Here is a 26,244-nt window from a genome sequence, read left to right as displayed (position 1 = left end):
AAACTAGCTTCCCAAGTTTTATATCTGAAGTGGTAGAATAATTTCATAAGCTTGCCTGATGTAAGAGTAACTGTATTGACATAAGGAATATTGTTTGCATTGTCTGAAGGCTCTGGTCACACATAAAGGCAGAAGCACAGGAACTAGTCTGTAACACAGGGAAAGAACATGACAGCAACATACTTGAGAGATCTGCTGCTTACCTGTTTAATAGGAAAAGATAGTTTTGATGGGGTGCCAGGGCTCTGTTGTTTAAGGAACCTCATGTATGGAATCGTTTTACAAATACTGATGCATACCCTGGTGTTGCTACAGTGGGTGGTATGATGGCATTTGGGAGCCTAATGGCTAATGATCCTCTTTGATAACAGCTAAAAAGACAGTATGTCCATGGCTATGTTACACAAAATAAAGATTGTGTTTTTCTTCCAAATGAAGTTCCAGAAGTTGCTGATTGGAGAGTAGTAAGTGTGCAGATTTACAGCATACAAATACAGAAAATGTATTTCTTCTCACTAAGATGAGGCTTGGTGAAGCAGTGGAAGTAGGACATTGTCTTTATATCTTGATATGTGCGTTCAGAAAAATGTTGTAGTGGTGGGGTACTGTGATACTATTTGTTTGCTGTAATTTTTCTTACGAAGTGAAAGTAGGAAAAATTCTTAGTCTTTCTAGGCTAAATCCAGGTATTTTACAACTAAGTAAATAAAGTAGTGATCACTTGTTAAATTACCTGCTGTTATGAATGATTCACTTTCCCTCAGATTCTTTAATGTACTGTGTGATTATACATATCTTGCTCACTGTTTTCTTCCCTGTCTTACTTGAGATGACCATTCATAGGTCCTCCATATCCTGTGTAGCAAGTCATCGCCTCATGTTGGGTTTTTCTGTTCTTATAGTTCACAGAGTTCTTGGCCCACCTCAAAGTTGGCAAATGTGCTGGGAGGGGACCAGAAGGTCCATCTATCCTCTGCAATTTTAAGGATTCTCTACCTCCACCCTTTCCCTGTTAATATGGTAGCTGGAATTTGTATTGGAAGACACAGGGAACTGCTTCAGTGCTAGTCACAAAATACCTGTGGTGCACAAGTATGAGAGAGTAAAAACTAATTCTTGCCATCTAGTAGATCTTAGTTTATATTACTGGATTTTTTAATTTTTTTTTTTTTAAGACAATCACGGCAAATTTGGTTTTAAAAAAGAATACCCCCCTCTTTTCTTTTCCTTTCTTGAGAAATTTTTTTAAAACAACTAGCCATTTTTCCTAGTGGGAAAGTCAGAGCAAATGGAATATGTAATTTAATCTGGCATGGACTGGGTGAAACTTAGTTTTCTAAAAAGCAAATGTGAAAGGAGGGTGTAGAAGCATGGGAACACATAGTGGTGTTGGTGACAGCATGTTATTGAGGGACTAACTCAGGTCCTTGCCTGTTGTATACCAGATAAAAGAACGAAACAGCCTCTAAATCTAGCAAAAAATTATTTATTTAGAAATTACTTGTTAGCAGATGTTATTCATGGAATTAGGTAATAAAATTGAGCATTTTACAGAACTTTTGGTCATTATGAATGAGTTGGTTTTTTTTATTTCTTAGCACAGTTCTTTGGAGGGCATTCTATTTAAGATATTTGAAGAGGACATGCAAATGCATACATTTCTCTACTTTTGTCTAAATATTTTTATTTGTTTGAATGCACCAAAGTACAATTGATTTCTTTGTATTTATTTTGATAAATGTTTTAATTCTGCTTTACTTAATAGAAAGTGTAGGATCTTAAGCATACTTATTTTCTGATGATTGTTGTTAAAGGGAAACCTTTAACGTGCTGAGCAGATTCAGTGAGAAATGCTAAATCTGTTCTTTTGCTGAATAAGCAGGATGCTTCATATTCTAGAGCATATGGTTCCTTTGATCCAGGCTCTGGAAAGAACTTCGGGAGTATGAGAGATGCCAAAGCTGAGGCTCTGGCAGATATCTAAACTGAGTATCTCCGGTTATTTTGATTTTCCAGGCTGGACAGAGCCTTGGGCGACGTAGTTTAGTGTGTGGTGTCCCTGCTTATGGCAGGGGGGTTGGAACTAGATGATCTTAAGGTCCTTTCCAACCCTAACTATTCTATGATTCTATGATTCTATGTGCAAAATACAAAATGAGTTTGCAGTTGACCTTGATAGGTTGGTGGTTGGTTTTGGGGTTTTGGTGGTTTTTTAACTCCCTCCTCTCTGTTATTTTTATTTTTTTTTTTTTGGTGTGTGTGTGTTTTTGTTTTGGTTTGGTTTTTCCCCCAAAACTAAAGTATAGATGTGAATTTGTGATATGAGGAGATGGAAATATTCTGTGTGTCTTCTACATGCCTTTCTTGGTGTATAGGTTCATTTTCCAGGAAGGAATATTGCTATTGCTTTATCTGAAAGATTTTTGTTATTGGGGCTTGTGTATTTATACATGGACGTAAGTAAACTTGCTGTACAGTAACTTCCCTGAAATACTTCTAAGAAAAAGCATTTTAGATACCTATCTTTAGGGGTATTTAAGTGATAGAACGTAAACCGATAGTGGCAACAGGACGTTATGTCTGTGACATAGGCCAGCAGTGAAGAGAACATAAATGTAATAGATCTGCTCTCCAGTAGCTGTACAGTATGAATGAGTACAAGCTAATAAAGACTTTGGTGTCTGTACCTGTACCCTATACAGCAGGGCAAACATGGGCTGTGTTGCAGTGTTTGCTACCCAGGCCCTTGCCTAGGCCTAGATATTTGGATAAGACATGGAGTGCGATGGGCTGTCAGGAACCCTATGCACATGGTAAAAGAGGCGGCTGTGTTGCTGGTGGGATTGGATCACCATGGTGCCCCTTCTCTGCTGGTGTGACAGTGATGCTTCCATTGGACAGATGGAGATCAGGGCTGTAGGTTGCACTGAGAATTCCTGAGGTGTGTGTGCAGCTGAAGGACGTGAAAGCTTAGCCAGTGGCTAATAACATTTGAAGCAGAGCTGAGAATGCTTCAGCCTTTGAGAACTGTAGGGTTTTGCTACATAAAATTACACAGATCTTAAAATTGCATACATAATAATAAAGTTGAATCCCAGTGTGGGAGAAAATAAAGGTATTTAAAATTGTTTATAACAGTCTGATTGTAAAAATGTCTTGATTTTAACTGTTGAGCTATTAACTACTTCATTATGAAGGGTGGGATTTGTCCTTTGGTATATTCAATAATAATATGTATTATAGAATAATAAATATCCTGTAGTGCCAAGTACTGAGTTAGAGATTTTATTTTATTTTTTTTTCTTACAGAAGATGAATTTTTCAAATCCTGCAACTGAAAATTGACAGAAAATGAAGCTGAAAAGGGTTTTGGGGTGTCATTTAGCCTTTACCCCAATTTTCTCCCCAGAACAATGCAAAAACCAGAACCAATGTTTTTAAAGCTTTTGGGTAATGGAGTGAGTAGGTGGGTAGGGGAAGCTGATAAGGCCATGTAAACCTCTGCCTGGTTATATTTTCACATCCCTCTTTTTCATGGTTCGTTTCTCTTGTGTGTGTTACTGTCAGATTTAGAGCAGCTGCACTCCTCTTGTTTCTCTTATTAAATTCTTCCTCCAGGGTTCTACTCTTCTGGTCAGCACTTAATATTCATCTCATTGGCATGATCTGATGCTTACAACTGCTTAACCTTACTTGGATAAAGCCCATTATAGAGCCTAAACCTGTAGTTTTAAAGATGTAGACAGATTATCTTTTCTAGATACAGCTGTGCATGCTGAAGGCTGTATAGCTTCTAGCTGTTTGTCAGTATCATGTATGTCCAGTTTGTCACCAGTTCTGCTCATGAACCAATTTACGAGTGCTCTGAAGTCTTTCAAACAAAACTGGCAGAGGTAGTGGTTTTGTTAGATGGCTTCCTCTTAAGCAAGTGCAAGTGATTTTACTTGAAGTGAATTCGGAAGAACAAAAGCTTTTGGCATAGCTGCAGGCTTCTGGCAGGACTATTTTTGGCGTAACTGCTTGCACAGTGAGGTCTGTTTGATGCTTTCTTGGACAAAAATATTTTGCCATCTTTCTTGAAATTTAGATTTGAATACAGAGTTTGAAACTGCATTTGTATTAATATGGAGAATTGAGAGCTTGGACGCTGATAATTTCTGAGTATTTATGTTATATATAGCAGCAGAAATTACTCCATTGCATATTGACTGGTTAAGAAAGGAGGACAAAACTATAAACATCACTTAGATTAGCAAAGAGAGCACACCTATGTAGCATGGATAAAATGCTAAGCAAATGACTTGTTTTTGTACAGTTAGATTTTAAAAATGATCCATAAAATAGCTATAAAAGATCTGTCACATAAGGGGGAAAAATATTTTAAATTTTGTGTTTCTATTTACAGTTTGACTAAACTAAGAATCTTTTTTAGGGCATCCAAGATGGATATCAAATGTGCTCTGGAAGAATGTTCAATGGCACTGAACTTATTTCTAAACAATAAGTTCTCTGAAGCCCTGGAAATACTTCGGCCATGGTGAGGTCCTGTTATTTGCTGAATTCAAATAACTTTATTTGCTGAAGTATGTAAACAGATAATATAAAGTATGCTGTCTGGTAGCTGAAGATTAAAGCCTCTGAAGATAGTAGTTTTCATTTATTCCCTCTTGTCCATAAACATTTCTTAGTATCTTTAGGTTTTACCTGTGTGCTTGTTCCTCCTTAAGGCTATCACAAAACCTATTAATGAAGCACTGAATTGTTCTGTTAGTTTATTATGTTACATTTGAGTCACAGTAGTGTTTACCCTTAAAGCCCACATTTTGATCTTTTGGCTAATTCTGCCTGTTCTTCTATTGCCTTTGCTTACTGAGGAGCGTGGCAGTGCAGATACAGAGAACTAAAGAATAAATGCAGTATTGATAGGGTAAACCTAGCCTACTTGTGACTGCATGGGGAGGCAATCTGGGTGGATTTTCTTTAGGACTGGAATCTGAATCCCGTTCTTCTCCTGTCTGTCTCTCAAAGATGTGTTTGATGTTGCAATGTGTCAGTGAGAGGGATCTGTAGCTTGTGTTAGTGAAACAAGGTAAAGAGACATCCTTATCTGTAGTGGCAGATAGTAAAAAAAGAGGCAATCACCATAAGCTGAGATTTAGGAGATTCATGTTGGACATTAGGAAAACGTACATTGGTAGCGTAGTACCAGAAGGGCTGCCAGAGGGCTATGCAGTCTTCATTTTCTTGGCACTTGGTTACACAAAACCTGAGTTCACCTGACATAACACTGGCAGTAGTTCTGCTGCAACTGGTAGGTTTGAGTATATCACCTCCCGTAACTACTTTCCAATAATTTTTTTTTTTAAGTTGTGTAATTACATTATGAAGGCCAGGATGGTTCAGTGTAGCCTTTTTTTGCAGGACTGAGCGTGTGTACTGCCATTTCTATGACATAAATGCATATATTTGTGTCTTTGGATAAAGTAGTTATGTTAGAAGGGTTGTCCTTCCGTTAAGTGAAAGCAGAACAATGAATATTTATATCAAGGTTTAATTAGCTAAATTACATAGATACACCAATGTACTATAAATGGGATATAAGTGCAAATACTCAAAACCCAGTTTGGACATGCTCTGGAACTTGCTGCAGCAGTATCCTATGGAGGCAGACATGGAGCACCCAGTAGAAGATGGTATTATGTTCTCATATCCATTACTTTCCTGCTTTGTTCTTCTGTCTTTTCAGAAATTAATGCAAGTGTCTCAGCATTTGATTTTGTACTGTAATTTTAAGTTTTGTTTAAATGCACAACATTTACATGTTTGTCCTAGGTCTAAGGATAGTATGTACCATGCGCTTGGTTACAGCACTATTCTAGTTATGCAAGCTGCTATGACCTTTGAACAGCAGGATATACAACTGGGAATTTCTGCAATGAAGGAAGCTTTGCAAACCTGCCAAAGGTAAGCACAAGCAACGAACATCTATGAGGTACTTAATCCACTAATTGTTCCTTACGAGGTATCCCAGCTGTCAGTGCGCTTTCAAAGCAGGCTGTTGTTGGTATGATAATGATCTAAGTTTGGAAAGGTGGAGTAGGTCTCACTATCCAATTATTCTTGGTATGGATATGTGGAAACCACAGACTTGTTGGGTCAGGGTGCTTATAGCTTCTAAAGGTAGTTAAGTGGTTAATTGGCTGTGTAGACCTATGTGTGAGGCGACACTACATGGTTGAACTGCTTGGTCTATATCTGCCCATGATTGAGTTTGTCATGGGTGAGTTACCAGCTGGACTTAAACCATAACAGTTGAACAGTTCAAAAGCTCTGTATTTTGAATTTCCCCTTTCATGTTTTTTCTTTTTTTTTTTTTTTTTTTTCTCAAAGGTAGACCAGATAGTCTACTAAGAATTAGCTCCTACTGAGGTTTCTTCTAAAACCAAAGCAGTTTTGTCATTAATGTTACAAATGTGTTCAGTTTGCTTTAAAAGTCAAGAATGATCTGAACCTTTTGGTTCTGGAACAACAATGAAATAGACTAGAAAATAGAAGTTGTTATTGAATTTTATTTTTTTTTATTTTAAAAAGCAAACAAACAACTTAGAAAATGGGTTGTCAAAGCTAAAGTGCTTAACAAACCTTTGACAAAACCATAACTGAGCGCTTTATTCTACTGTACTGATTCTTCATCACACTTATTAGGACATAACTTATCATTAGTCTCTGAAGTAATTAATTCCAAATGTTGTTAGTTTTGACATTTAATATCACCTCATTAGCAATGACAAATAAAAGAAAAGGAGATGGGACAAAATTATCAGAAGAAAATAAAGAGTCTGCAGTTTCTGCCCCTTTTTCAGGTGTGCCATCTGAGCTATGTTGTTTAGTATGTCTAAAAATTAAATGCCTCGATATTTGCAGAATACAAACTTTTATGCTATGGTCTAGTCTGTAACAAAACTCATAAAAATGCGAGATAAAGGTAATTAAACACTCCAGGTGAAGAACTGCCAGAACTACATGTGCCTTAGTAGACCATTAATGGAATAATGTAAACAAATGATAAGTTAACGCTCAGTATTAATTATCAATGACTTCCTGGTTTACACAGTGCATTCCTTTTCTGAATGTAGAATTGTTTCTTTAGCTTCTTCATAAGGCTGAATCATTTGAGTAAACAGTAATGAATTCATTTTTGGAGAGGCTTACTAAAATAAATAGCAATTTATAACATGGACAGGTGAGATCTGTTGAAAGTAAAATATGTTTTGGCATCATAACTGGTATAAAATATGGAAGTATCTATGTTTTTATTATTTTGAAAACATCTCCTTTTGATTTTTCATTCTAATTCTGCGTGCAAGTTTAAGAAATGGAAAAAAAGTAATTAGTAAGACTTTGAAGTCCAGTTCACAAGTGGCTTGCCCAGAGTCAGAGAAACTTCTGCAGCTGGTTGGTAGAAGTGAGGTGGAAGCTGTTGTATGCTTAAAATAAATTAAATGCATGCTTAGACCATGAATTAAGGTTGGATAGGCTTCTGAGCACAGACCCATACAAGTGGCTGTGATTAGACTACTCAAAGAATTGCAATTATTGGCAAATCTTCACTTTACTAAGAATGGGTATAAATTCTGGTAGGAAATAGTTAAGAATTATAAATAATTAAGTTCAGGTTTGTATTGAAACGTCGCTCATGCTGTGTGGGTTTCTTTTCTTCCGTGTAAAACTGATTTAGATTCAGGAAAAGAAGCACTGTGGTGGAATCCTTGTCCAGTCTAGTTTCTAAACAGTCACTGGATCAGTTGAGTGAAGGTAAGTGGTTTATAATACAATTAAAATACTGAAGTGAAAAAAGCTGAAAAGCACCCTACCAATGTGTATGAATATGCTTAACTCTAACTCGACTAGTGTCCTACAGTAAAAAGCAAAGCAACCACCTTTATGGTGTTCAGTTTTGGTGTTTTTTTTTTTTTTTTTTTTTTAAATTCAATGCGAAGCTTCTCAAATTTTCTTTTGGCTTTGAGCATGCATGAATTAAGGAATGCCTTTCTCAACACATTATAGGACTGGAGAAAGATTTCCATGATTGATTTTTTTTTTTTTTTTTTTTTTTTTTTTTTTAAACTTAAGACAGTTCCCAGAAGTTTAAGAATCACTGATGCAGTGGAATATGTCCATATCATTAGTTGCTTCGGAACCTGAATATATTAACAAGTTTTGTGCTTGTCTGTTTTGCCTTAAGGTGTTTTGGGAAATGGTATCAGTACATTATTCATGGCTCTGAAAATGCTGATCTCGTATTTCTGATTCAGGCAGAATCAAGTATGCATTTTTTTTTTTCCCCTAACCTGACACAAAAGAATCCTTTTTAATTCTGGACACATCAAACTCACTGCGTGTGCACTGTACATACAGCAGCCTTGTGCATGTGTCTGGTCTTGAAGCACGGGTGCAGAGTAACTCATGTCATGTGTTAAGTCAGATATACTTTAGTGCTGCATGGGGTTAGAAAGTCTGCCCAGGGCTTTCAGTCTGTTGAGCATGACTTGGTGAAAACATGTTAATAATGTGTTACTGGACTGAGGAAAAGCCTGAGCCACAGTGAGTGTTACCATTCATCTGTAAAAGTTTTTTCTAAGTCATCAAGGAGGATTGGAAGACTTACGGTAGGCTGATATTTAAACTTACGATCAATGGGAAGTACACGAGATCATTCACCAAAATGACAAGTAGCTTTTACTCAGAGTTGAGCTCTTGCAAGATCAAAGGTTTTGTTTGAGAAGTGAAATAGAGGACTTCTACTGGGAAAATTTGTGTGTTACAGCTATTACTCAGCAGCTATCAAAGCAGCATCAGAATCTTGTTTACATTTTGTTTGTTCCATTGACTCCAGAAAGAGAATATTGGCAATAACTTTGCTGACAATTAATAACTTTTGTTTCTTACATAGAGGAAATGCATGCTGAAATCTGCTATGCTGAATGTTTACTACAGAAAGCAGGTCTCATCTTTGTGCAGGTAAAATCTATTGTTTATTTTGTATCTCTTTGTAGCAGCTTACTGGGAACATGTTAGTAGTTGTAAACTACCCTTCCTGCAATAGATACAGTGTTGAAAACCCAAGCCCTTTCCTAGGGAGTGAATGTTACTTAATGGCAGTTATTGAAAGTATGGTAAATGCTGTGATACCAGGCAGAATCCTCTCTTTGTTTATATTAACAACCAAAGATGTTATTTATGCCCAGGAACCAAAAACCTAAGGTATATTGCAATCATATACAGATGGTATGTTTAAAGGACTTGCATCCCATCTGACACTTGTTTAAAAAGATGTTCAAAAGTGTGTTACTTGAAAGTGCCGGTCTTTTTTCACATGAAAAGAATAAGATGTTTCCCAGCTAACAAAACTTCAGCTGTTGCACACTTGTCTCCAATTCAGTATCATTATCCATGCGCTTTTGACATGGTGTCAGGAACAATACAGTAATGAATGATTATAAAACAAGCATACATTAATATTGCTGAGGAAATAATTCAGTTCACAGAAAGATCTGGTGGTTAATGGTGTCTGGTTCTTCTTGTTTAGCTTGTGGTTCAGGGACTTGTTACAGTGTTTTCAAATTCGATTTGCAACTTGATTCCTGAAAATAGATTTTGATCATACTCTTTTGCATATGTGAATGCTTTACAAATGTTTAATGAACATATTTTAGATAACCTCTTCAGATACAAATAATGAGGGAAGAGTGGGTCACAAAGATATTAAGATCAGGTACTTAGAAGTTAATTTGGCAAAGCATCATAAACCACTTAATACAAGACTTTGGCCAGAGGTGTCAGGAAATACTATTAATGGAATGCCAGACTTCCTTATAATTCACTTTCTCCTTTACTAACCAAATTGAAGAAACCCTCCTTTTTGTTTTGTGGGTGATTTTCTTTTCTTTTTTTCTTTCTTTTTTTTTTTTTTTTTAACATGAAGAAATTTTTAAACAGTTGTTGTAGGAGGTGAGCTTAGGCCTGTATAAAATGGAAAAAACCCCCACCCTAGGGGTTTACTCTAAAGCAACACCTCACTATCCATCACATCAGAGATCCCTTGCTGTTGACCGTAATACCCTGCTCTGCTGGTTGCTCATCCTTGACTGACCTTGATTAATTTGAGGAGGATGATGATAATGAAAATGTAACCCTTCAAAAGAGATAACAGTAATGCTTGTACTAAAACACTTGTCTTTCAAACAAAACAAATGAGGTCTTTTGAAATGGTGACCCTTTCATGGAAGCCAGAAATTCCTTTGGTTGATGGTTTGGAAGGTGTTTTCTTTTTTTTTTTATTTTTACATATCATATATTCTATCCCTGCCTGTACAGATGTGCATTTTTGAAATGCCTCCACGTGTTCCCATTCTGTGTGAAATCAAAGAGAAAAAAAATTTGTCCTGTTGAACTGTTAACCATCTTGCTTTTCGGGAGTTTGTTTTTCATGAATAGCACATTGTGACTTTACTTTGATTTTTCTAGTGGTAAGTTAGTAAGCACATATGTTGGATAATAGATAAACAGGAGGTTACTGTAGATCAGCAATGAGAATTCATCTATTCAGGGGATTCATTTGTCTGCTGCCAGCTTCTGGGCTTGCTTATGTGGGTTACGCTTGAGAATCAGCGTTTCAGAACTTTCTAAAAGGTTCCTACAGCACCATCTGGTGGAGAACTTTCTTGTTTCATTTATGTGCATTGGAAATTCTGTTAAAAGTAATTCTGACCTTTTCTTTTCACCCCCCTCTTGAGCTTTAAAATTTGTAACATGCATTAGAGAAATGTTTCCCTGACAACTTAAAACAAGTATTAATGTCAGTCTCATGAGTGTAGTAACTGAAAAATATTGTTAATATTTCTAATGTTAATATTTCTAATATTTCCAATGTTAAGTTATAAATAAATTTAAATGCAGCTAGAAAGTTTTTATGTATGTGTTATGTTTAATAGCCCAATGCACATTTTTGTTCAATTAAATATTTTTCTTCCAGGATGAAAATATGATCAACTTTATCAAAGGTGGCCTCAAAATTAGGACAAGTTACCAAATATACAAGTAAGCTATTAGAAAACACTTACTTTCAATGTTGTTATAATCGGTTGCAATTGTATTAATGCCTCCAAAATAAAAAGACATATATTTGCAGTAGTCATAGTGATTATATGTCATATAATTTTAAGTCATGTTTCCTCTTCCCTCCTTTTTTGTTTCTGCATCAAAAGAGAATGTCACCAGGTGCTACAGATGACTCAGGGGAACAAAAGCAAAAATGAAACTTATTACCAGTTTGAAGGAGGAGTAAAACTTGGAATTGGAGCGTTCAATTTGGTATGACTTTTTGAGACTACAGAATGCCACTGGGATAATTCTTTCTTTGCAGATACAGTACTGTAATCCTGTTCTAAGAATTACACATTTGTAAAATGAAAATACAGACTTTGTAAGTTTTATGCAGTATGAGAACAGCAGTGGCTGTTTGCATTCATGCCTTCTAATTTATCCTGAATTGTGTTTAATTCTACTGGACTAATTTATGTATGTATTTTTTTAAGAGGAAGAGCAGCTACATCTGCCTGTGTGAAGCAGGAATTTTTAAGATGCTTATGCTGTTGGTTACGGGATAGCTGGAGTGACTGCTTTTATTCTAACACCTCCATGTATACTATTCTTTTACTTTGGTGGCATACTGTAGATTGGCGTAGACGATTACAAGTTCAGAAGAATGACCAGTAGTTTACTGAATTAGTGCAAAAGAACTGGGTACATAAACTATCATTTCTTCTTACAATTTACTACAATTGCCTTTCCATATCTGTCCTGGCAATGGTGAGAGTTGATTTCTGCTGGTATGTTAATTTCTGTATCATTCCAGACTAGAGCTGTCCAGTTTTGAGTACAGTCAGTACAACTCAGGTTTGTCTGTACCTGTCAGTCTTTAAATCCCAAGCAACTGTTAGATATCTGTGTTCATAAGTGCTAGAACCTTTTCTGTTCTTCCTGAAGGCTCTGCAGGAGGAAGCTTAACAGAAAAATTCTCTGCTGGGCAGAATGTATTAGGGTGAACTGAGCTTTTAAAAACTGACTTTCAAGAACTACTTGTACTGCTTGTTGAAAAGGTGGTTGTGATCTTCTTAAGTTTTCTGTTACGTAACGTGGGGAATGCAGTTACAAGGGTAACAAAAAGTGCATGTATTAGAGGGTTGAAGGACAATAACAATAGATAGTATCTCTACAAGTTGCTTGCTGGTCTGCTAATTCAGTGCTCCCACAGTAGGAACAAGTAGAACTTTTGTTATACCACTGTGTCAATTGATTGGGAGTACAGGAAGATGACAGTCGCACATTTTAAGTACTACCAAAATAGATAGTGCTTTCATTCCAAATGACCCACAATTTTCAAACAATTCTGATCAGCTGAAGTCAGAAAAATCTGTAATTATTTGAAGCTGGACTCTGTCTTCCTGTTTCCATGCTGATGATCATCAGAAGACCGAGTTTCCCTGAAGCCGCAAACTGATTGTATGTTCTTGATCATGCATGTCTATTTTCGAGTTCTTTTCTGTTTTCCTTTTTCACTAATGAAAAATGACATTTAACATAGTAGCTAGCATTTGTGGCTCAAATTTATACTTAGTTTTACTGTTTATTTTTTTTAATGTATATAAGGGTTTTTTTATCTTATTTTTGTTTGAAATGTATTTCAGATGCTGTCACTCCTACCAGGAAGGATCCTTCGACTTCTAGAATTTATTGGATTTTCTGGCAATAGGGTATTGGATTTGATATGTTTTGTGTGTGTGTTTGTTTTTCAAATTAGTCTTTTCTCAGAAAAAATTTGATGAATTTAATGTCATATGATTCACACTAGAAGTGTAACAATATTATTTATCAGTATTTTAGTGTTGCTAAAAAGATGAGAGTTGGGCTAGGTGGTGTAGGCATAAAAGCACATATGGTGATACCCTGATCTTGAAGAACCATGGGAAATGACCCATCTGCTTCAGAGCAGTATTTCAAACCGCAGTTTCTTTTCCTTTTTCTGATTCTTAAAGAGAGGATATCAGCTTTCTTTTTGAGCCTATGCAGTCAAAAATTAATATTCCTCATACCAGTAACTGAGGTGAGTAAGAGTCACAGTTCTGCATTTTTTCCACCCATGATCCCAGCCCATTTGTTTGGGAGAATAAATTTGTGGATATCATGTGTCACTGTGGAACCTCAGTACATCTTTTTCTCATGGATGAGGAAAGGGATTTCAATTATTTAATTATTTGTAATTATTGTTTGCAATCATAGCTTTGTTTTTGTAAACCTAGCCTTGTATTGCAAGTATCTTACAGCCCTTTAAAACTCTTTTTGATACCTATAGAAATAAAAAATAATTAAAACCAAACCAAGCTCATTACAAAAAAACCCCAAAACCCCATACAAAACCCAACCCCAGCAAAACGGAAACATCAGAAAACCAGATTAAACAAAGCAGCTCACAGAATTATAGATACCTGAACTTAAAGCTGTTAATGAGACAGAGAATCACCATATGGTCTTAATGCTGTTAATCAAAAATATGATTCTGCTTATGTAAAAGTAGACTTCAGTAGAGGTCTGTTCCTTCTTTTTCTTCCTGTGAAAGACCTGGTTCATGCTGAAACTCTTCCATTATACAAATTTTTGCCCTGACTGAAAAGGCAGTAAAAGCTAAAAGGAAAAAGAACAAGCAATTTTTTCTATGGTGCTTGAATTCTCCTATAACTCAAGTTGCTATGCAATAAAACTGTTAAGTTATTGTTTGTTTTGAGGCAAAACTGTCACAATCCAATATGTTTCTGAAGAGCTACTGCGCTTAAGCAGGGAATCTTTGAGCTTGTCTCAGCAATTCCCCCAAGCAGTCAAACTGTAGTGTAATGGGCATAAACTGAAAAAGATGAGAAGTGTCCTGTGTGAAGAGCTAAGTAAGTCCTCATTAATCTGGATTTCTTTTCTCAGCATACTCAAATTCCATTGTAGCTTCTGAAAACAATATCTAGAAGTCGGTATATCAGCAGAGCTGATATTTTGATCAGAACCTCAAAACAGTGGCTGACTTGGTGGACGAGAATTGAGTATAACCAGGGATTTCTGTGAAGGAAGACTCTTGCCAACAAGTAGCACTAGAACAGTTGAGAGAGGTTGTCACCAAACATACGTTTAAAGACCTTATTCTGAAGAGTCATAGCCAGAAAATCATGGGGAAGTGATGTAGACCTGTGTGTCTGCATGGTCTGTGTGGTGTTCCCATTTCACCAGAGCACTGAACTGCATGGGTAATTTTATTCTGTTTTAGCTTAATCTTCTCCTTGCTGAGTGCTATCAGCTTTGGCAGAACTGTTTTGGTAGAAGGTTGTGTTGGATCTGAGATTTAACAAAGTGCTGAATTATGAAATGCTTATATCTGAAAGGAAAACTGGATTTCGGGGAGCCGGAAATTATTAATAGTAACTCTGTATGCTGATAGTTAATTCTGCATGTGTTTGTGATGTTTCTTAGGAGTTGGGCCTCAGCCAACTACGGGAAGGCGCATCTGGCAGCAGTTTGAGGGCCATTCTGTGTACTTTCACCCTGTTGGTTTATCATACTTACATCTCCTTAATCCTTGGTGAGACCCACTGTGTAGCTGTTCACTCATGCTACACTTTATGATAGATATTGTGATTTTTTTTTTAATTGAATTTTGAAACTGTGGCCAATTAGCTTTGTAACAGGAGATAGCTGTAATAATTATCTCTGACAAAGCTATGTCTGCTGAAACAGTGAGGGTAGATACCAACACCTCGTTCCATTTGCAAGGCTGTCTTAACATGCAACAGCAAAATACCATGACACCTTTAAGTTCAGACAAGTCCTCATCTATAAATTAATGTCCAATATTATGAAAATTATCTCCAGAAAGAAGTCTGCACTCCAAACAATTTGCTTGAAAGTTCAAACGTGTAGAAAATCAATTACTTCTGTCACATGTGGCTAAAAGTCACCATTAATTCTGTATGCATCTTTGTCATATATTTTAATGTTCTTTAGATTGGAAGTATTTTAGTCCTCATCCTTCAGGCTCATCAGGAAATTAAGGAGAACGTCATTTCTTTCAGTGTCACCTGTACTTCATTATTGAGCTCAAAATCAGGAAAGGAGGCAGCTGAGGAATGTTTTCCTAACTTGCTAAAGCAGTTGCAGGGATTTAAAAATATAACTAGGTTCTATAATGGAACACTTTAAAGAATATTCATATATTGTATTCCATTTCTACTTAGAGACATTTCCTATCTTAAAAGCACATAGTACCTTCAAGACAAGAATTAATTTTTATAAAAACAAAATATGGTGAAATAATTTTGCTTTTGCATAAAAACAGTCATCCATTATTCTGTGGAAGCCATAATATGATTTGAAAACCAAAATCTTAATGTATGAAACTCATTTTTTTTAAGTATATTGAGGTTGATTTGTTATGTTTTCTAGGTACAGGGGAAGCCAACTTTCAGGAAGCAGATAGTCTCCTTGAACCCTACCTCCAGAAATTTCCAAATGTGTGTATTCTCAATAGATTTGTACTTCCTCAACAAAAACGTACTTCCCTAAGCTTAAAATAGTAACTGAGTATTTTTCTCATCTCTTTTCAAGGGTTCCATTATTCTATTTTATGCTGCCAGAATAGATACACTGAAAGGAAATTTGGAAAAGGTAAATCCATTTTCTCTCTTAAAAAGTTCTTATTTGTATGGTGTTCAACTGTGGGAAAAAGTGTCTAATTCGTCTAAATAACTTATTTTAGTTGGACTAAAAATTATGCTCTTATCCCCATTCATGTTCAGTGTCCGTATTAATTCTAGCTTGCTCTCTGTAAGTGAGACTGAAAGGGAAGTTTATCTCATTTTATTAGTCAGGTGTTCTTCACTTAGGTGCTAAGTAAGAATTTGCTTTGTAGTTAGACATTGCTTTTATGTGGAGCTATAACTGAGCCAGTTTTCTTCATTCTTACTTAACTACATCATAGGCGCAGTTGAGGTTCCAAGAGTGCATAACAGCCCAGGAACAGTGGAAACAGATTCATCATCTCTGTTACTGGGAATTGATGTGGTGCTACACCTTCCAGCAGAACTGGCTTCAAGCATATCGGTATGCAGACCTGCTCAGCAAAGAGAGCAGGTGGTCTAAGGTAAATGGGCAGGTGGACATTGTTGTGATATACTGGTATCCTCTCCACAGCTAAATTTCCTTTCCAGTTCACACAATAAATGTTCCTTCCTTTTCTTCTGAAACCCATGAGCAAAGGCACGATGGCACCAAAATGGTAGGTCTAACTGGGTGATTAAGGAGGAATTTTTATTTCACATTCTGAAGCATCAGAGCTATAACTGAAAATGCTTCAGCCCTTCTAAAAACAGAGGTGCTTATCAGAGCTAGGAGAAAGAAGAGAGAGAGAAAAACTGTGAACTTGTATCTCAAGTTCTAGTACCAATACAACTTGGCTGAAGAAACTGTGTGTGTTAGTTAATTCTAAACAAATGAGAGAACACCTACTCAACAGGTGCCTTGTGACATGAAATGGCAAGGCTACTTGTAAAAATGTTTCTCAAAGTATAAAACAAAACACAATTGCAAATAACTTTTCATACATCTTTTTTGTCTGTTCCTTTTTAGATTACTGTTTATTATGCTTAGTGGAAAAGGGGATACAACCAATTCTTGACAAAACAAGAAGAGAAGAGTATATTCAATGTGAAGTGCGAATGTCTTGAATAGAATTATGGATGCTGCTTCTTTTCTCTGCAAACTCTAATTACTGAACTTCCCTTGAATCAGTACTCAGATATTTTCTTTAGTTTTCTCAGGCATGCCTTTACACATAACAGATCACATATAGCACTAATGGGCTTTGGAATAGTTACATCATTTAACCTCATTTCTTTGTCACTGATTTGTTTAATAAATTGTCCTGTTCTTTGCAGGACATACCTTTAGCATTCTGACTTACTTAGAATATTAATAAATATGTCGGGGGGAACATTAGCATAAATTACATGAGAAAGAAAATGCTAGACTGCTGTAGTTCCACCTGCCTGAGAATTACTGGAAACGCTTCACTGCAGCAAGTGGGGTGAGAGATTTGAGTCCTTAATTTGTGTATTGTGTCCAAGGATTTGAGTCCAATTTGTGTATCGATTGAACACAGCAAATCAGATGTGGTAATATGTTGCTATTTCTTTTTGAAATAGGCAATATATGTATTCCAGAAGGCAGCAATTCTATGTATGCTTCCAGAGGATGATTTGAAAAGGACTGGTGAGGACATTGTATCTTTATTCAGGTAAACATTTCTAAAGCAACTAGATGTGCAGTTATTTCCTCCATATAGTAGCTTTTGACTTGAGTGTCTTTGTCTTGTGTGACTTACTTTGTTGTTATTAACAATCAGCTTTTCATTTTTCTTTTTGATTTGAGCATCGGAATATTTAAAACGCTGTTTTTACCAGCAAACAACAGCAGTTTAAGTGGTGTGAAACAATTTAAGATATTATACATTAGCAGATCTTAGTACGTGAAGTAAGATGAAATAAAAATTATGTAAAGCAACTTCTGTTTTCCATTTTAACTTCTTGTAGACAAGTGGAGGGTCTAAAACAGAGAATTTCAGGAAAATCTATCCCAACCGAGAAGTTTGCCGTAAGAAAAGCTCGACGCTATGCAAGTTCTCAACCAGTGAAGCTGATACTGCCTGCCTTGGTATTTATTCTTGCTTTCTTTTTGTCCTTTTCAAGCAGAAAAGAAATAAGTGTAAGTCATTGTACAGGGAAAGAATAATATTATCAGGTAGTATGTGCTTGCAATTTTTTATTATTATTGTTCTTAAGAATTATTGCAGACGTGCAGTGGGATTTTTGTGAAATGTGCTAGGGGCTGGATCATGCTATCAACTGCTAGCAATCCAAAAACCAGAGCCAGATTTTTCACGTGAAAATTCAAACATACAGAGAATGATTGCTGTTGTCACACGAGGCTGAAAGTTACCTTTAAGCTAAAAACCTGCACGGGTTTCTAGTATATGTGCTCATCTTTAATAGAATCATAGAATAGTTAGGGTTGGAAAGGACCGTAAGATACCTAGTTCTAACCCACCTGCAATGGACAAGGACCCTTCCACTAGACCAGGTTGCCCGAAGCACCAGCCAGGCTGGCCTTGAACACTACCAGGGATGGAGCCAGCCTGGCGTTGAACACTGCCAGGGATGGAGCATTTACCACTTTTCTGGGCAACCTGTTCCAGTGCCTCACCACCCTCACAGTAAAGAACTTCTTCCTTATATTTAACATGAATCTTCTCTGTTTAAGTTTGAACCCATTACCCCTTGTCGTATCAATACAGTCCCTGATGAAGAATCCCTCTCCAGCATCCTTGTAGGCCCCCTTCAGATACTGGAAGGCTGCTATGAGGTCTTCACGCAGTCTTCTCTTCTCCAGGCTGAATAGCCCCAACTTTCTCAGCCTGTCTTCACACAGGAGGTGCTCCAGCCCCTGATCAGCCTTGCGGCCTCCTCTGGACTTGCTCCAGCAGCTCCATGTCCTTTTTATGTTGAGGGCACCAGAACTGCACACAGTGCTGCAAGTGGGGTCTCACAAGGTTGGAGTAAAGGGGCAGAATCACCTCCTTTGACCTGCTGGTCACATTCCTTCTGATGCAGCCCAGCACATGGTTGGCTTTCTGGGCTGCAAGTGCACACTTCCGGCTCATGTTGAGCATTTCATAAACCAGCACCCCCAGGTTCTTCTCCTCAGGGTTGCTCTCAATCCATTCTCCACCCAGCCTGTGGTTGTGCTTGGGATTTCCCTGACCCAGACACAGGACCTTGCGCTTGGCCTTGTTGAACTTCATGAGGTTGGCATTGGCCACCTCTCAAGTGTGTCAAGGTCCCTCTGGGTGACATCCCTTCCCTCCAGCATGTTGACCACACCACACCTCTCTCTTTAGTTTGGCAGAGTTTCAGTCCTTGTCCTCCAAACTCATTAGGAAGATAAGAAGTACTTGAGCACTTTCTATTTTTTTTTATCAAAATGGAGTGTATATGTATTCTCTCATTCTTTTTATGTGTTACAGTGAGATAATATTTAATGCCTTGAAATAAACATACTGCTTACTATTGTACTGAAGCACTTGTGCCAGGATGTGCTGAGATTTCTTTAAAAGATAAGATTTTATATGAATTACACTGGAAATGTGTGCTAGATGTGCTGGAACCAGATTTTTATCTGGGAAGTTTTGTCTACTTCCAGTGTTGCTCCAAATGGAAAGTAACAGCCTATAGGTTATAACATCTGTGTATAAACAGATGCACAAACATGTGTTTGGGTGCACACATATATATATACACACTGCATATACATGCACACATCCACAAATACACACAAATATATCTGTAATCTTGTAGAAGGTAACTACTTTCAGCTGCTGCTTTCAGTTCATGTGGCAGAGGCCACAAGTTGAACCTAAAATACACAGATTTGCTGATTTGTAATGTGGGTGATGGTAAACTATCACATGATAAAATCTGCTGAGTTTCATTTTTAAAAACATATGAAAATACATGATAGAATTTGTTAGAAAGGTATTAAAACATTCAAAGCTTAGAAACCCAGGTTAACTTTGCCCACGCACATTCAATATCATTGTGCTTCCCCTATCTATAGATACTCTTATGCAACTTTAATTAAATGAGTATTAAGGCAGATGTGGCTGTCTTTGCATGTAGCTGACAGAATGTCCTGTACTCATTGTGGGTGGTTATTTGAAGATACTATGTTCATGGGCTTCTCAACGGTGAACAGTGTGTGTTTCGGCTTTGAAATCTTTAATATTGTTTAAAACAAGTTTTTGTAGGCAGTGTCTGTATGTACTCAAAATATTTTGTAACAGGCTTCCAAGGGATACTCTTTAGTTAAGTATTTATTATAATTAAATATTTATGCAGTTCCATGACTTTTTTTTTTATTTTTTATTTTATTTTTGTCAGGAAATGATGTATGTCTGGAATGGCTTTGCAATTGTGGGCAGAAGAGCAGACCTCACTGAAAACTTACTGGTAACAATTGAAAAAGAAGAAGCTGCTCTAGAAAATGAAACTAGTAAGTGATCAGTTAAGATGGAATTAATAAGCTGGTAAGAAATGCTGATGTTTTTCTTTGCTTCTGTCTACTAATGTTCTGTGATGCAAGTGTTGATTTAGGCAGTGTGCCATTAAATCTGAGTTATGTAAATTTTGGAGCCACATGAAAGTTAGTGGTGGTTCTTCAGTATGTTCTTTATCTGGCTTGATTGATGCTCTAGAATACAGAAAACTCAAGGATTTGAGGTCATTAGTTACAGATCTTAACTGATTCTAAATAAGACATTTCAGTCTCTGAGAGCATTTATGGAGCATAGGCTACTGATATTTTACATGTCTGAAAAATATTTCTTTCTAAACCAATTTACACCATGCTTTAGCTTTACTACAGAGCACATGTACTGAGTAGAATATAAGTAAGTATAAAAAAAGTAATGAAGTACTACGCATAAATCTGTGGTTTTTTGTTTGGGGTTGGTTTTTTTTTTGTGCTCTCAGGCAAAATAAAATATACTTGCTAATTGTAAAATACAATATTTTTGACAAATTTTGATCAAGGTTTTAGATCTTGATGTGTTTAAAGCATAAATGTTCAGGGTAATGTTTAGAGAATCAGTCCATAACTTACTCCTAGAGAAACTTGAGTTCCATTATTGCAACAGGTTTACTGCAGAAATACCTGGCTTTGTCAGGTGAGTGCCGTCATCTGTCACGTGAATGTTTCGGTAGACTTAGAATTCTAGAATGAACAAATACCATCTTTTTTGTATATAAAACTTTTTTTAGTGGTAATTTGCTAAAAATAATTTCTGTTGAACCCAAATTTTAATCACACTTACCAACAATTCAGCAGCAGCAGTTAGTTTTGCCATGATTAAAACATTAATAATGAAATGTAATAATACATCTAATTATTTTCTACATGTAAACTGAGGTGATGCATCGGAAGTTATACAAGGACATGTAAGAAATGCACAGCGGTAAAGTCTGGAAGGTATAATAAGGTATAATAAACTAAATGGGAGTAGGTTGCAAGGCCAAGACTGAATTGGGTCCAATTTTTTTTTATGCTGTTCTTCACGTTTCTGCAGAATCAGCCTTTTAAATCTCAAGCATTTTTCCTTTCCTTTTTTTTTTTTTTTTTTTTTTCCCCTGTTGTCCTGTGATGCAAGTGATATACAGGCATCTGCAGATGAAGTAATGTTCCCATGAGTTCCTTGTGGAGGGTTCTGGCAGAAGCCATTGGGAATCTGGTGCTGGGTCATGCAGAGGCTTGTACTATAATTGCTAATCAGTTATCTCAGTGAAGTAAATTTCCTGTCAAAGCCTTAAGCAGAGGTACCAAAATAAAGAGAGCAGAAATAAAACCAGTATGTTTTTTCTTGTGGAAATATGCAGGTCACAAATAGAATGTAATCTGGAAGCATATTTGGGGGTTTTTTTTATGCTTTCTGTATCTTTTTTAGTAGTAACTGCAGTCAAATGCAGCTTTGTTCTGGACTTTGCACTTGTGAGCCTGATTTGCTTTTAAAGCTATGGACAAGATAAAGAGTCTCATTACCAGAATTGCTGCTGAATTGGGACCAGAAAAACCTGATTAAAGCTATTATCAGGGTGTGGCAATGATACAGTATTATTTTAAGAGATAGCCACTATCAGTACTAGATAGTGTTAAAGGACTGCTAAGGAGCACTGAAAAAGTGTGCTAATTATACACAAAGGTCATTTAGGGATTGAGACTTCATTTGCTTCAAGTGAATGGGCACAGCAAGGAATCTGTCATGAATTCAAAGTGGTTTTATGTTGTATAGAGCTGAAAACAGAAATAGTAGCAGGAACAGATGTAAGACAGAATTTTTTTTTCCCTCAGGATTTCCGGAAATCTTATTTTTCCACAGTTGTGTCATCTCCAAGATACAAAAGAGGAATTTGTTACTTCAAGAAAAAGTAATTTCTTTTGTGTTTTGAAATCCCGATAACAGTATTTCCTCTGGTAGAGAGGACTGCAGGAACATGGTTCTCCCACATTTATTGGAAGGTTGTCTATATTAAATAGGCATGCGCATGTACTGTCATTTATTGTCAGTGTTTCTGCATAATAGCTTTTTTTCCTGTGGGAAATACCAGGGAGATACTAGCTGAAGTTGTTAGAGACTGGCAAGCTTTTACTGACATCAGTGCTTGCCCCAGTAGTTTCAATGAACGAGTCCTTCAGGAGACAGTTACATGGATCCAATACCTTAGCCTAGCAAAACAGGCTAGAGGGAATGCAAAATACTCTCCTGTTGTGCTTCTACCTGTCACAAAAAGTGCAGTCTGTCAGTTACTATCTGTGTAGACTTTGTGGGTTTAAACACAGACAGAAATAAGCCTGAATGTAATAGCAAAGCACTTTGCTGAATCCTGAGATGCTTTTGGCTTGCATGTTTTTAAGGACTGTTTGTATAGGATTTTTTTTTGGCAGACTATTAGGAAAAAAATTAATGTGACCTTAGAGAGCTGGTAATTAGTTGTAAACAACATGATCTGAAGGGAGAGTGTTTTGCTTCCTGAATTGTTAATATATGTGCTGCCATCTGTCTATCCATATGTGTTTTCTTTCCTTCCTTTTCCTTCCCTGCACCCAGCAAATGCTATAAACCAAGGCAGCAAAAAAGGACCACACTTGTTAAGGTTGTATTTCTGAATTGCTTCACCAAAGCTCTTTTACGTGATATTTTTAGCCCTATTGAACATTAAACTTTCTTGAATTTTCTGAATGTTAGACACTACTAGTGAAGCTTCTTAATCATTAGAGATGATGGGAATACTAATAAACACAGTTTCTTGAATTTATACTGCAAGATCATGCTTCCAAAAAGTTCTGCAGGACTAATGTGTACTTGTGAGCTTTCAGTCTCACTGTAGGTTTTGCTTCCTGTTTTAGGTCATTACAAATACAGAAATTTTTAACTGATGTCAATTTTTGCCTGGTATGTACTGACTTCCAGATACAGAAGACTGGAGAATGTATGGATATTTCAATTTCTTCTTAGCCTGTATCTTTAAAGAGAGAGATACAGATACTAGCACACATCTTTTTTAGTAGACGGTGTATAAAATTGTGCCTGAAGGTTATGTGTTTTGAGGTATAAAATCTGAGAGGCAAGGTCCTGATTCTGAATACATATTACCTACTGAAAATCTAATTTTCCTTTTCATGATGTCTTCAAATTGTTTGATGTATTTTGCTTTTACTTTTAGATCACAATGAATACTATATGGATGATGTGTGCATGTTGCAGTTACTAAAGGGCCTCTGCCTGAAATACTTGGGAAGACTCATGCAAGCTGAATTATGTTTCAGTAAAGTAATTCAAAGGTAAAAGTAACACAAACAGCCTTTTAACCTTCATATTTTTTAGCTTTGGGTGAAATTTCCAATGCTTCTGTAGAAGCTGTCATACTACAATTTTGGATAATGAAACTTCAACATCCTATTATGGAGCTGGAGTTAAACTACCTGTGAAAGTAGTTAGAGAGTCACAAAACTTTACTAGTATGTTTTTCTATATATGTATAAGTCTGTTTAATTTCATGTAGCTTTCTCTGTCTCTTGGAGATTAGATTAGCTGATCTCCAGAGGTGTCTTTGAGCCATAGTGGTTCTGAGAATTTCTTGTATTGAGGAAAAATTGAATTTTCTTATTTCTCTGCTGATCTGTTCAGGTAAGCTAGGGTAAGGGGATCTCAGTTCTGTGTGTGGGAAAGAAATTTGTATTACATTGCCTAGCCTAATGAACACTGTTTTTCTCTCAAGTTCTCTTTTTGGATGATTGGGTTTTTTGAACTCTAAGTTACACAGTAGGTTCCCAGTCTTAGAACTGTGTTCAAGGTAGCTTGTGTAACATGCCACAATACAGGTAGGAAGTAGGAAAGAATGAGCTTTTGCTCGTTGGCAGGATTTTATGTCTGCTTTTTACAGGTATAATTAACGTGCACAAAGTTAGCAAGTAAAAAAGTTTCCAGAGTGTTTTCTCTGGCCATGTGCTTTCACAGACAGTGATTGCATTTAAAAATTAACTGGTCACTTGAAGAAAAGTTGTAAGTAGCCACTTGTGTATTTTTTGTGATTTTCTAGTGAGAAGCAAATAAAATATGATAGTTACTTGGTGCCGTTCACCCTGTATGAGTTGGGTCTTCTGTACAAGCAACAGGATGAGAGAGAAAAAGCAATAAGATACATAGAAACTGCAAAGTAAGTGATTGTGGGTTGTGGTTTTTTTCGTTTTCTTGTACATTAAGAATAACTGAGTAACTTCATTAATGAAGGCATGTGTTTTCTCTTCCTACCAGCCTCTTTGCAAAATGCAGTTAATTATAAATCTGTGGTTTGGACTGGGAAAAGTTGTCTTTCAGACACAGTGGAGTAGACAATATCAATCAAGACACAGTAAGAAGGGAAAATGTCTCCTTTTCATTTAGGCGTCAGGGATGCTGAGGCTCTGCTGCATGCACGGGATGGAGCTGGAAGGTCCAGAGAAAGGATCTATGCCACCTCTGTCCCAGAGAGCAGCTGTGGGGCTTACATCTGCTGCACTAAAGGTGTTACTGGGAGTAGGTTGAAACTCAGTACACTTCTGATCACCTCCCTTTCTCCTTTCGCATCCTGTCACAGAAGAGAAATACAGAGCTAAATTTTGAGCTTCATACGTAGATTGAAATATGGGGTAGAATTTGCCCCTTGTGTATACAGAGAAGTATCCCAATCATGCAACAGTGTTGTGACTGTGCTTTAGAAATAGTCTCCTAAAACCTTTTTTAGAAACGCAACAGGTTTTTTGCTTTTCTGTTTGCTTGTTTGGATTGTATAATGTGATTTCCCTGTGTTTTATTAGCTGGCTGAGTTGTGTTTTGAGACCTAACGTAAACTTTCAGCTAGCAGGCTTTCTTTTCTGTAGTCTTCTAGCTTTCTTTTCACAGCAAACTTCAGTAACTGAGAGGACTGTTGAAAGAGTCAAAACAAGTGAAAGAGATGGATTCAGTTTTATCGGCGCTTTTGATTGTTAGTACTGGCATCAGTCTCTGCTCAGTTTGCGGATGTAGCTTTAAATGTTTGTAGCAACCTCTGTTTCCTGTTGAAGGAATCAAGACTGTGAACTTTGGTACTTCACTGAATGTATGAAGCAGAAACAGTTCAGGCCAAAAATGTTTTTCTTACACTAACATTATGTTTTTCAGAAACAACTACAAAGAATACTCTATGGAGTCCAGGTTGCACTTCAGAATTCATGCAGCACTTGACAGCATGAATGTGTCATCTGCTTCAACACCTTGAATGAGGAGGGATGCTTTTCATGCATACAATAGCCTACACAATCTTTTTGCAATCTTTTTTTTTAATCATTGAAAGGAAGCAACCCGATGGTTGTTTCCTGTCACCTCTGATTTGATGTATGTCATTCTTTTAGACTGTTTTTTTTTCCTGTATAGTGCATATACTATATGTACTTGCTACTTTAAAAAGACCTTATATTTTGTTTGATAAAAATAATTGAATATTTGACTTGAATGGGGAATATTTAAAAAAAATGATGGTGCAATAAAGTTTAATGCAATTATTTTATTTTTTTATATGAAAACAGATGCTGGTTATGCAGTGGAACTGGTGATAACTTCTGCATTTTTTAAAGGTTTGATTTTCTGCAGTATACTTGAGACCTTTTTGCCTCTGGAATAAAAATGCAATGTCTGCAGATAACTTTACCCACATTTGGCATACCAGATTCTGAAATCTGTGTTCCAGACCAAAAAATTAATCATCTTTGACTTTATTTCATTCTGGGAACAGAATTAACCTGTCTGAAGTGTGTTATTTTTACACTGTCAGATAAAGTTAAGCAGGGCTACAGGTATAACGTCTTTGCAGATCTGTTTCACTCAAAATAAGTGGTTATGTGGGGTATTTTTCAGTCATAGAAAAGCAGGGCTGCTGCTCTTGCGGAATCAAGAGTTTCATGTCATTCCCGAAAGATCTGTTAAACCTGTTTAAAAAAAAAAACCAAACCACCCAACAAAAAACCCCA

The 26,244-nt window shown here is 36.6% G+C and overlaps 1 protein-coding gene across 1 annotated transcript; it reads left to right on the top strand.

The window, feature by feature from the left end:
- The first annotated feature begins 1,362 nt into the window (after positions 1 to 1,362).
- TTC39B (tetratricopeptide repeat domain 39B) lies at positions 1,363 to 25,733 on the top strand. Its single transcript, XM_010023480.1, has 18 exons — positions 1,363 to 1,388; positions 4,433 to 4,537; positions 5,833 to 5,964; positions 7,739 to 7,815; positions 8,954 to 9,021; positions 11,036 to 11,100; positions 11,268 to 11,373; positions 12,750 to 12,815; positions 14,572 to 14,680; positions 15,541 to 15,608; positions 15,703 to 15,762; positions 16,076 to 16,237; positions 17,298 to 17,389; positions 17,685 to 17,805; positions 20,088 to 20,199; positions 23,424 to 23,541; positions 24,300 to 24,416; positions 25,400 to 25,733. Exons 2-18 carry the CDS (start codon positions 4,443 to 4,445, stop codon positions 25,494 to 25,496), a joined length of 1,665 nt encoding a protein of 554 aa, XP_010021782.1. The 5' UTR covers positions 1,363 to 1,388; positions 4,433 to 4,442; the 3' UTR covers positions 25,497 to 25,733.
- The last annotated feature ends 511 nt before the right edge of the window (positions 25,734 to 26,244 follow it).

Source organism: Nestor notabilis, unplaced genomic scaffold (assembly GCF_000696875.1).
Source record: "Nestor notabilis isolate BGI_N333 unplaced genomic scaffold, ASM69687v1 scaffold4431, whole genome shotgun sequence".
Taxonomy (NCBI): domain Eukaryota; kingdom Metazoa; phylum Chordata; class Aves; order Psittaciformes; family Psittacidae; genus Nestor; species Nestor notabilis.
The sequence above is the reverse complement of the archived record's forward strand: the minus strand, read 5'-3'. Positions and strand labels throughout refer to the sequence as shown.

Excerpts from the sequence above, each read along its gene's own strand:
- TTC39B (XM_010023480.1), top strand. The coding sequence starts at position 4,443 with ATGGATATCAAATGTGCTCTGGAAGAATGTTCAATGGCACTGAACTTA. Across the intron at positions 11,101-11,267 it reads ACAAGTTACCAAATATACAA|AGAATGTCACCAGGTGCTAC; the intron begins GTAAGCTATTAG and ends CTGCATCAAAAG. Across the intron at positions 24,417-25,399 it reads AGATACATAGAAACTGCAAA|AAACAACTACAAAGAATACT; the intron begins GTAAGTGATTGT and ends TATGTTTTTCAG.